The following is a 12820-nucleotide window of genomic DNA, read 5'->3' as shown; positions in this document are numbered from 1 at the left end:
TTGTTTTAACCTTTTTCAACCTCAACAGCTGACATTGTTGAGAACTCTAGCCAAGAGACCTGTGGTGGTGAGATCTAACAGGCGCAGGTGTCCTAAAGTATGACATGCATATTTCATAATTTCAACAGTACACTCCCATCTGAGCACACTAAATAATAAATATGGCAAAAAGGTTTAGATGTGCAGGGTGACTGTCTGTCTGAGTTAAACACCAGTATTTGTACTTGTGTCAAATGTCTGTGTACTGTACAGCTTGTGGGGTTATTACCGAGCACTGCCATTGAGATACTGCTAGGCTGTTGCTAAGTAGAACTGTGTGAGATATGTTAGTTCATTATGTGAGGTGTTACATTACTGTTTTATCATTGAGGTGAAGTGTGTTTTGTTATTGCTACGGTACTGTTAGTGTGCAGTATGTTGAGTCACAGAGTGTTTTTACATGCAGAATCATACACTGCTTATGTTTAATTAGTCTACAATATGTAAGGTTACATAAACACCTTAAACATGTTCAGGGAAAGGTCATAAATGGTTTAAGCTGTTAGCCACATTAAGCTAAAGATGCAAACACCTGTATAAGTGCTTATTGCTTATTCAGTGTGTGCATATCTGACTATGTAACAGTCTATGTCAAAACCAGAGAAAAACCTGATATTTCAAAACCCTGGTTTTCTTTTACATTGTTAGTTTATTGAATTGTACCCTAACCCTGTTTGGTTTTTAGACTTGGTACTAAGTGTTTTGTTGTAGATGTAAACACACACGTTGTGTGCTAGATAATGTATTGTTTCCTCTACCTTGAGCTCCACAGCAGCTGAGCCAATCAGCATCAACGATTCACTGTCCCAGACATCAATTTGCAGGCAGTGGAGTGCCAGGTATCGCAGGAACCACACCCGCTCACCTGGCTTCAGGAATTGAGGGTCAACACGGTACTGAAGCTGCAGACCAGGGAAACCTACAGTAAGAAGAGAAGTACTGTACTGAAAAAGAATAAAGGTATGTGAAAAACAAGTAGGCCTACATATCAAAACACGAAGTGAGAGAAATTAAAATGTTTGTGGTTAAAGATGAAAGATTCAATACTGCATACTAAACTAAATCTTCCATCCCCTAAAGTAAGAGTTCACAAAAAAAAAAAAAAAAAAAAAAATCTGCAGAATACAAAGGGAGGGATTTTGAAGGATGTCCCATTCTCTGAATTCAGTGCATGTCAGAAGCTCATTCACATGTTTATTAGAGAAATTGCATTGTACAGGTGAGAATTGTTTTTGATTTCAAGTCATTGAGAACGAGCTTCTCTAATGCACCCATGAACGTGCAAAGGTGAGCCATGGCGGAAGTCAAGATTTTCACTGTAAAATAATTAGATATTGGGTTGTTTATCACCAAAATGTATTGCATGCTCTTAGAAAACTTGGAATATGAAGAACAAGTCACATTGACTATTTTAATGACACACTCTGTGACTCAACATACTGCACACTAACAGTACCGTAGCAATAACAAAACACACTTCACCTCAATGATAAAACAGTAATGTAACACCTCACATAATGAACTAATATATCTCACACAGTTCTACTTAGCAACAGCCTAAGTAGAACCTATCTAAGAGTCTATTTTTTTTTTTTATATATATATTTTTATTTTTTATTTTTTTATTGAATAATGTGTATCTATATAGTAAAAAAAAAACAAAAAAAAACAGCGTATTGTATACTGTACAGTGTATGTTATTATTTGTATATTGTTGAGCGTAATTATGTGTATAACAGATGTTTAAATTGTGTTGTGTTAATTTGATGTTATTGTAAATTGGTATATGTCTCATCACTGTCACGACTGCTATGTTGACTGCACCCAAGAATTTCACACACCATTGCACTTGTGTATATGGCTGTGTGACAATAAAGTGATTTGATTTGATTGATTTGACTTTATACTGCCATTGTGTTCAAACCAGTGAATGGGACATCCTGTAAAGTACCTCCTTATGTGTTTCCCCAGAAGAACAAAAGTCATACGGGTTTGGAACAATATGAGGGTGAGTAAATAATGACAGATTTTCCATTTTTGTGTGAAGTAGTCCTATAATTCAAATCTTGACTGAGTAATAAAACAATATATCCAATTCTTTGAAGAAAACAAGCTAGGACGTTTATGCAGACAATCAAGCAGATCGAGCTCAGCATAGACAGTATGTATTAAAAATTTGACAAACATTTCTTAGCTTCATCTCCTTCCTATCATAATACATCCTGTCAGTCACGAATCTGATAGATTGGCAGTGTCGCAGGCTCTGATGTTTTCGGTGTTCCCACATGTTTCTGTGTCTAAAGTGTTGAATGTAATAATTTTTCAAAGTATTTGCTTAACATAACATTTACATTTGTTTTGTTTTTTTATGGAAGGATGAAGAAGATCCTGGAATCTTCAAGTAAGAATAGAATGTAGAGGGAGCTGGGTGATATTGGCTGCCAGTGTAGACATGAGCAGAGGTTTTATGTATAAAAATAAATAAATAAATAAACCTTCTAGAGGTTAAAAAAAATTAGTAAAGAAGTGCAAAGGGGCGGTCACACTAAGTTTTAAACACGCAAAAATAATTTCAGACAGCGCAACAGACAAGGATCTGATGTGACGCGTGAGGGCTACTGATGTCAGTAAATAATACATCACAAACAACAAATATTATTACATTTAAAATGTTGAAATATTTTGAGTATCTACTCACTTTCCTGCAACAATAAAACATGAGCTTGCATTTCTGGTCTCCTTCGTTGTGATGCGTTTGAATGGGAGTGAATGGAGAACGAAGTGTAGTGTGACCGCCCCATAAGCAAGCATTTTTTAAGCTCTAGAAGGGAAGTATGGCAAATGTCGGTAGACCAGCAAAAAAGAAACTACAGTTTAGCAATGAAATGTCTATACATTGTAAAAATTAAAAGATACTTAAGACACCATTTCCACACCAGTGAAACCCCTTTGAGTTCTCTTACAAACTCTTAGTTCTTGCTAAGAGTTTTGAGGTACTTTATGTACTTAAGTGACGTGAGTCCATAAATAGGATATTTTAGGCTCCTTTAAAGGGTGTCTACAGGATCTCCAGATGACTCACCAGTGTGGCAAATGGTGCACCGACTATCTTTTCATTTTTACAGTGGGGTTAGAACAAAGTCTTCCTCTTGTTATGAAGCAATGAGACAGTGCAGTTGTCCTCATGTGTTCCACAAAGGAGATCTAGTTATCTAGGATGTTTAAAAACTTTACATCTGGGGGTGACACCTATGTGGCCAACTGAGATTTGATGAGTGATATGGTATTTTAGCAGGGATGTGTATAAATTTTTTTTTTAAATTTGTTTAAAAAAAAATCATATTAAGCTTGAGATGATGGGCTGGCATCAAGATTTCAGAAATCCTCTATGAGATCACAGATGGGGGTAATGTACAAGCTGATTATTGTCAACATAATAAGATGAGTCATGTGGCTGAATGACTGTTCTGGGTAATCTGATACAAAAGGAGAATGGTAAAGGTCCAAGCACTGACCCCTGTGGAATCCCAGTGGTAAGAGTGAGAGGTAATGAGAGCAAGCTTTTCCAGTTGACTTGGTACAAACTGTCATCCAGGTAGGATATAAACCAGAAAAGCACTGACTTGGAAATCTCTGCCATCTAAGAGATCAATAGTTTGTTGTTGAGAGCACCAAATGTTTCTGAAAGATCCAGAAACCAGTAAGCAGTTAAATAAGGACACTCTGGCTGAAGCGAAGTTACGGCAAGCAGAGCAGTTTCAGTGGAGTGACTGGATTTGAAGTCTGATTGATGGGGGCCATGGAGGTTGTTATTGAGCACAATCAAACTGAACTCAAACAGACATCATAAATCTCAGATGCAGTATCATTCATTTGCAAGCAAAACAAGCAAATGGAAAGCAACAAAAGACTAAACTATATAGTGATTTTACAATGAACTATTTCAGGCAGAGGGACAAATTCTAACTTCTTTATTAGCTGAGAATGTGCGATGAGTAGATCTTATGCAACAGCTAGTAATTACACAATAACAGCATATGATCCCACAGGATACAGATGCTCACTCCTCAAACATCAAAAGGCACTATATCATCATTCAGCCAATAATCTTTATGACACTGTATGGCTCATTGTTTAGCTGTGCAACAGTACTGTGTACTGTGGCAAAGTGTTTAAACACCTTTATAAAGTTGACTGCGTGGAGAGGGCTTGTATTTTAAGTAATATTGGCCTACATCTTTATGTATGACATTTTGTCTGCTGTAAAGCTTTAGAAACAAAAAAGGGCTGAACGCAGGCTGTTAGAACTGATCCTCTTTTACTCCTGCATCGCTCAGTCGTGCTCTCTTGCTCTGTCACTCTCTCATTATCAGTCTCATTTCTTCCATTCTCTTACTCCGCAAGCCTATCTATCTTGCCCTTTAAACTTTTTTCCCATCTCTTGACTATCATTTCGGTTTTCTCTGTTGTTCGTAGTAGGCAAATGAGAGAATACCCACTCATCTTGAGAAAGCTAAAGAGAGACACATTCTTATGTAATATGTGTTCTACCTGATTGGATAGTGTATCTAGCCAATTAGTAAAGGTGTACAAATTCAGTGGGGGAAAAATGTCAGAGACCACTAGTGACAATGATTTCTCTAATTTCATACAAATATTTTCATTAAATTATCAGCATTATAATTTTAATGAAAAGTTTAATTAAAAAATGAACATGAATTACAGAATTTCTTAGTATTTGGTATGTCCTCTTTTTGCTAAAATGACAGCATGCACTCGAGCTGGCATGGACTCCACAATTTTTCTGCAAAACCTGATGATCCATGTTTTCCTAGCATGATCTGAGAATGTTCCAAAGAGCATCCTGTGTGCTTCAGTGAAAGGAATCTGACCTAATTAACATGGTAAATGTCAGAAATGTGCTTATTTGATTAGTGACTTTTGGGCCCCACTGTAAATTATTGCAACAATCTTTGGCCAAGTCTATCATGGTATAAAATAGGAGCCCAACTCTAGCTGTAGGAAAAGTGAACCTTAGGTGCTCTTAGCTCAACATATAAAGGTGTTTTGAAACATCAGCCTTTGCTTGTTTGTGAGAAAATATTGATAAAAATAACTCACATCAGGGGAAGGTAATACATATTTTTGGCAGCCATATGAACAGTCCACGCCAAAACTGATTTTTCAGCACCACCAAGTTCATCACAAAGTCACTGTGCATCTTCACTTCCTTCAACAGGAAGAAGAGTTTGAAGAGTCCTTCTTAAAAGCAATTACTGAACTTCAGCCAAGTGAAGTAAAACTTTAATTGCTTGATTTAGAGCTTTAGTCACTAAAATACTGCACGTGTTGTGTTTAAAAAAATGCCATAATTTTTAACACAGACATTGATAAAAATTCATCAGAGCAACAAATGTGACACTGGTTAATTTACATTTATAGATTTATATTACCATTAATATGCATCTATTTTCACGATTGGCATAGATGCTTCAGAACAAAAAGGCAAGAGAAGGTTGAAGAAGTCAACAAAATGTGAGAATTAAATGGATAGTTGTAACTCTAAAATCTTATAAGATGAGCCATGTTTTAAGCCATTGTAAAATGACTATAAAACGCACACCTGTAACAAAATTGTTATTGATCGTCGTTGTCTTTTAACAATGCATAAGAAATGATTTAACCATGGTTAAGGTGGTTTAAAAGAGACCCCTGACCTGTGAACAAACCTTCTAGAGCAACCCTTACCTGTGGTAAAAAAAATCACATGGATCTTGTGGCTTAATTTTTAATGAAATAAATAGATAGTGATTTGGAATGCTGGATTGAATCATAAAGCAACAGCAGGGGGTAGGTAATCATACCAGAGCTTAGTGTGCCGTCCTTGTTGATAAGCGAGAGGACACATGGGTAATCAGGGTTGGATTTTATCTTGCTGTTCCTCTCCGGGTCAAGCAGCTTCAGACACTCGGTGGTGACAGGAGGGAAGCGGTAAAGCTGGAAGGTGAAATGGACAGAGTTCGGCCAGTCTGAATTGACTCCAGCCTGAGGAACCCTAGGGAAAAGCAAATCATTTTGGGAATTACTGAAAAGCAACGATGACATGCACTGAGATACAACTGATATTGCAAATGATATGAAAGAGATATTATGTTAGGAGTCAATCTAAGTCTATGGGATCAAAATCCCATCTAAAGTATTGATGTCACAGATCCAAAAATAATAAGCATGAATAAAAATAATAAGCGTGAATCAAAAAATAATAAGCGCAGATAAAAAAGAATAATAATAATAAGCGCAAAAATAAATAAAAAGTGCAGATCAAAATAATTAGTGCAGATCAAAAAATAACAAGTATGAATCAAGAATATATAAACACATTTAAAATATGCAAAAAAAAAAAACAAAAAAAAAGATAAATTAAAGCAAAATCATCAGATTTGCAAACAAAATCATGTTTTCCTTGGTTATATTACTGTTTTTTGTGCTCTCTGACAATTTTGTACGCTTACGCTGTATTTTTCTTTGCTTTTGTTTCCAACTTCTGTGCTTGGTTTTGCAAAACTTGTGAGTAGAGTCTCACGTAAATCAGAAGGGGGCATTTTGCGTTCCTATTGGTCCACTAGGGACATCACTCACAAGCAGCGTATCTATCAACCACAAATAATACAATATTGAGCAGCAGCCGTCGGAGTTGCATTGGAGTGTCACCACCCCTCTTCGAATGATTGGCTAGAGGAGGAGCTGTCGATCAAGAACTAGTGGACCAATAGGGACACAAAACGCCCCCTGATTTACATGAAATTCTACTCACAAGTTCTGCAAAACCAAGCGCAGAACTTAGAAACAAAAGCAAAGAAAAATACAGCATAAGTGTAAAAAAAAAAAAAAAAAAAAAATATATGAGCAAAATTGTCGGTACTACAGGTGCATCTCAATAAATTAGAATGTCGTGGAAAAGTTCATTTATTTCAGTAATTCAACTCAAATTGTGAAACTCGTGTATTAAATAAATTCAATGCACACAGACTGAAGTAGTTTAAGTCTTTGGTTCTTTTAATTGTGATGATTTTGGCTCACATTTAACAAAAACCCACCAATTCACTATCTCAAAAAATTAGAATATGGTGACATGCCATTCAGCTAATCAACTCAAAACACCTGCAAAGGTTTCCTGAGCCTTCAAAATGGTCTCTCAGTTTGGTTCACTAGGCTACACAATCATGGGGAAGACTGCTGATCTGACAGTTGTCCAGAAGACAATCATTGACACCCTTCACAAGGAGGGTAAGCCACAAACATTCATTGCCAAAGAAGCTGGCTGTTCACAGAGTGCTGTATCCAAGCATGTTAACAGAAAGTTGAGTGGAAGGAAAAAGTGTGGAAGAAAAAGATGCACAACCAACCAAGAGAACCGCAGCCTTATGATTGTCAAGCAAAATCGATTCAAGAATTTGGGTGAACTTCACAAGGAATGGACTGAGGCTGGGGTCAAGGCATCAAGAGCCACCACACACAGACATGTCAAGGAATTTGGCTACAGTTGTCGTATTCCTCTTGTTAAGCCACTCCTGAACCACAGACAACATCAGAGGCGTCTTACCTGGGCTATGGAGAAGAAGAACTGGACTGTTGCCCAGTGTTCCAAAGTCCTCTTTTCAGATGAGAGCAAGTTCTGTATTTCATTTGGAAACCAAGGTCCTAGAGTCTGGAGGAAGGGTGGAGAAGCTCATAGCCCAAGTTGCTTGAAGTCCAGTGTTAAGTTTCCACAGTCTGTGATGATTTGGGGTGCAATGTCATCTGCTGGTGTTGGTCCATTGTGTTTTTTGAAAACCAAAGTCACTGCACCCGTTTACCAAGAAATTTTGGAGCACTTCATGCTTCCTTCTGCTGACCAGCTTTTTAAAGATGCTGATTTCATTTTCCAGCAGGATTTGGCACCTGCCCACACTGCCAAAAGCACCAAAAGTTGGTTAAATGACCATGGTGTTGGTGTGCTTGACTGGCCAGCAAACTCACCAGACCTGAACCCCATAGAGAATCTATGGGGTATTGTCAAGAGGAAAATGAGAAACAAGAGACCAAAAAATGCAGATGAGCTGAAGGCCACTGTCAAAGAAACCTGGGCTTCCATACCACCTCAGCAGTGCCACTAACTGATCACGTCCATGCCACACCGAATTGAGGCAGTAATTAAAGCAAAAGGAGCCCCTACCAAGTATTGAGTACATATACAGTAAATGAACATACTTTCCAGAAGGCCAACAATTCACTAAAAATGTTTTTTTTATTGGTCTTATGATGTATTCTAATTTTTTGAGATAGTGAATTGGTGGGTTTTTGTTAAATGTGAGCCAAAATCATCACAATTAAAAGAACCGAAGACTTAAACTACTTCAGTCTGTGTGCACTGAATTTATTTAATACATGAGTTTCACAATTTGAGTTGAATTACTGAAATAAATGAACTTTTCCACGACATTCTAATTTACTGAGATGCACCTGTATAACCAAGTAAAACACGAAAACATGATTTTGTTTGCAAATCTGATGACTTTGCTTTAAAAAAAATTTCTCAGCATATTTTAAATGTGTTTATATATTCTTGATTCATGCATATTTTATTTTTTTTATCTGCACTAACTGTTTTATCTGTGCTTATTATTTTTTGATTCACGCTTATTATTTTGATTCACGCTTTTATTTTTGGATCCGTGTCTGCAATACTTTTGATGGGATTTTGATCCCATATAAGTCAACCATTATTAGGTGTCAATTGTTGTCACTTTGTTTTGAAGAATCAATCCGAGTTACTCTAAAATGAAGAGTTAGTCAGAGTCACTCCATGATGACGAGCAAGGCTGAGAGACTCCTTAATAAAGAACCAGTCTATGCGATTCAGTGATGGAGAGTCAGTTTGTCACTCTAAGTCACTCTAAGATGAAGAATCTGTCTAAGTCACTCCATGTCAAACCCATCATCCAGATAAATAGTAATGGCTGAATGTTGGAATTAGACCTCAGGTGTATGGACAGAAAGCCTGGCTGATGAACACAAACCTAGTTCTACCAGAAAGAAAGAGAATATAACAATTAACCTGAATAAAATGAAAGAATAGTTTCATTTGGCGCAAGCTGGTCCTATGGTTCAGCGCTCAGATTCTCGCTTGAACCATCAGAAGATGATGACGGCAGGGGAAAAGCTGGTGGTGAAGGGGTGGAGAGGGGTGAAAACGAACAGCGGCATAATGAAGCGATGAAGGACAGCTGTGTGGAGCTTATAAAGTACTGGCTGGATTACGATTGGATGAGATGCCTGAATTGAATGAATGATGCAATGCTTACTATGACTCGTCCTGATAGAACTATTGCTTAGGCTTCCATTTCTTCAAAACAATATGAAGCATGAAAGGTTTCATTTTATTTTAGGTTTGCATAAATAAAAAGTGTACAAACTGAGATAAAAGACACATCAGAAATGGCCATGTAAAAAAAAAAAAAAAAAAGGGAGGACTATAACTTATTAGTCATTTTGGTAGGACCTCTGCCATTAAAATAAAAGTAAAAATAAATTTAAAGGGGTCATATCATTAGAGATAGGAGTTCATTGTACATTGAAAAAATAATATAACTTTTAGAAATTTAAACTCCTCCCTTTGCTGAAACTGCAAAACCTTCTTGTTCCATACTTCTGCAACTTTCTGATGTCAGACTGATGGATATATTTGAACTCAGGCACACATGACTACCCACATTTAGACACCAATGATGCCTATTCAGTATTCAAAAACTTTCAGGGATGCAATTCCGAAGAGGTGAAAAAGGTGAGACAGTTATAGCAGGTGTTCCAGATGTATATTTTCAGTTGATTTGTTTGTTGTATTTAAAGTTTTTTTTAAGTGTTTAAATTTCAATTTAAGTTCAATAAAAGTTAAACTCAATTGACAGCCTTTGTGGCATAATGTGGATTACCACAAAAAAAAAAAAAAAAAAAAAAAAAAAAAATATATATATATATATATATATATATATATATATATATATATATATATATATATATATATATATATATATAGACTTGTCCCTATTTTTCTTAAAAAATAAATTAAAAAATTGTTACATTTAAAAAAAGGTTACAGTAAGGCACTTACAATGGAAGTGAACAGGGCCACTTTCTGGAGGGTTTAAAAGCAAACATGAAGTTTTTAACTTTATAACAGCACTGTTAAAACTGGTGTATTATTTGAGCTTTAAAGTTGTTTAAATAGTCGTTTTTACAGTCATTTAAGGGTTTTTGGGTTTATGGTGTAATGGTGTCATGGCAACGAAGTTGCAAAATAGGATATAACTTTTCACATACTGTATAAGAGAAGGAAGATGTGCACTCTGGAAATGCTTTACAAAAAAATGTAGGTTCTTTATTGTCCAAAACCAGCAGCAGAGGAATCAAATTTAATTGACTGGATATAACTTTACACAGAAAAGATTAGTAAGCAATTTTATTACACTAAAATCATGCTAACAAGCATATTGTTTATGTTTTGAGGCTATTCTTTTAAAACAGCGAGTATTTTAACATTCACTTCCATTTTAAGTGCCTCACTGTAACCCAGTTATTTTTTTCATTTTTTTATTTATTTATTTTTTAAAGAGAAGGAGAGGCAAGTCGAAATTAATTTTTGTGGTAATCAACATTATCCCACAAATGCTGTCGATTGAGCTTCACTTGTATTGAACCCAGAATATTCCTTCAACAATTTGAGCAAATAAGCTTCAGAAAAGGTGACTTTAGCTGAAAGGTGAGTAGTCTGCATCCTTGAACTTGGCCAGTCCAGTTACAGTGAGGTAATGGAATTAGGATCTGTGTTATCATTCCTAAACACCAGAAGAATTAATGATTAATGTAAAATGTGGGAAAGTAATTCTGGCTATTGATCTCTTTTCACATACAAGAAGGGCATTTACAGAGTAGTCTTAAAAATGGGTTGTTTAATTCTAAGGGCTAAAGATAGGGTGGAAAATGGTCACTAAAAAAATTCTGACAATTTTAAGCACAAAAAATTACTAACATTAGCTGTAAAAAAATAAATAATTTTAACAACTTAAACGACAACCCCTTTAACATGCAATCATTAGTCATTCCATTAATCAGCTACCATTAATACAGTTAATGATGAACATCTGCCTGCCTGAAACTGCTTAACTGATAAAAAAAAATGCTCAGGGGCTTTAGGTCATTCATTCAAACCTGTAGGTTTAAAACCAACAGGCTGGGTTTAGAACCTCAGGCCAGATTCAATGTGTTACACAAACAAGAAGATAAACAAAGATATAAATAAATAAATGAAATTAAATTAATTAATTAATCAAAGTCCTAGGTGACATTTGTGAGCTGACAGGGCAGTGTGAATAGTTTGTCTCCAGCCTCAGCAGAATGAATTAAAATGGAGGGACAGATTAGGGAGGGATGATTGCTTTCTTTTTTCTTTGTGAAGAAGATTAGCAATCAATCACTCAGAATTAGATAAGGATAGAAACTATTTAGAGTGCAGACAATTGGCATGCCCACTAAGTGCACTCACATCACAATTTTAGAGTTTAAGTGCTGTTTACTCAAAAAGTCAGTTTTGACCTCTGGGCCAATCAAACTGCTTGAATTGATCAATTAAAGGTGCAGGCCTTAAAGCTACATACATTTTCATTTAGTGAACAAAGGGGTGGATTATTACAAAGCACAAGTGGAAAACTGAAATAATGAGAGTGAATGCAGCAGTACACACACACACAGACACAAACACTGGAAACATTGTGCTCACGTCAACAACGAGGGTCGATGAAGTATTTAAATAGGGAGATTCATTTATCTGAAAAATGCACAGGTTTACTTCCTTTAGAATACAGCGGGGTCTTGGGTAGCTCAGCAAGGAAAGACGCTGACTACCACCCCTGGAGTCGCGAGTTAAAATCCAAGGTGTGCTGAGTGACTCCAGCCAGGTCTCCTAAACAACCAAATTGGCCCGGTTGCTAGGGAGGGTAGAGGCACATGGGGTAACCTCCTCGTGGTCGCTATAATATGGTTCGCTCTCGGTGGGGTGCATAGTGAGATGTGCCTGGATGCCGTGGAGAATAGCGTGAAGCCTCCACACACGCTATGTCTCAACAAGCCACGTGATAAGATGCGTGGATTGATGGTCTCAAACAGGGAGGCAACTGAGATTCGTCCTCCGCCACTCGGATTGAGGCGAGTCACTACGCCACCACGAGGACTTAGAGCGCATTGGGAATTGGGCATTCCAAATTGGGGAAATAAGGGGAGAAAAGAAAAAAAAAGAAAACAGCATGAATAGAACAAGTTATTCTGTCTAATGGCCAATAGATTAATGTCATAGCTGTTGACTCACCAGCCTTCTTAAGTGTAAAAATGAAACAGCATTGAAATCCATAAAAAAATTAATTACCCTGTGAACGCGTTAGCATTCTTTATCTTAACACAAAACAGCAGATAATGAGAAAATCTTAAACTTAAAGAGCTTCACAATACAGCAGGACTTCATATTAAGACTAAGACCCTGCAAATCGTAACTTAATTATTTAAAAAATAATAATTTTATTGGTCATTCTTGTTTTCAACATTCTATCATTAGTATGGTTTTTAAATACGTTCTTGTTGATTATTTAGATAATTATTTTAGTCTACATCATCATTTCTTATTGTCAGAGAAAAATAATTAGAATCATTCTCTTTACAACCATTCCACAGCCCTGAGATCCCTTAATTTAAT

At 36.4% G+C, this 12820-nt stretch overlaps 1 protein-coding gene across 1 annotated transcript in view; it reads right to left on the bottom strand.

Annotated features, from left to right (window-relative positions):
• Nucleotides 1-12820, bottom strand: part of LOC127424648 (nephrocystin-4-like) — a 219713-nt gene that overhangs the window by 34641 nt on the left and 172252 nt on the right. Inside the window, exons 16-17 of the mRNA XM_051670006.1 lie at nt 5904-6094; nt 798-958 (exon numbers count right to left, since the gene is read on the bottom strand). Coding sequence (XP_051525966.1) covers nt 798-958; nt 5904-6094 — 352 coding nt within the window. The remainder of the gene's footprint in view (nt 1-797; nt 959-5903; nt 6095-12820) is intronic.

Source organism: Myxocyprinus asiaticus, chromosome 33 (assembly GCF_019703515.2).
Source record: "Myxocyprinus asiaticus isolate MX2 ecotype Aquarium Trade chromosome 33, UBuf_Myxa_2, whole genome shotgun sequence".
In the NCBI taxonomy this organism is placed as follows: domain Eukaryota; kingdom Metazoa; phylum Chordata; class Actinopteri; order Cypriniformes; family Catostomidae; genus Myxocyprinus; species Myxocyprinus asiaticus.
Note: the sequence above shows the minus strand (reverse complement) of the source record. Positions and strands in the feature narration are given on the sequence as shown.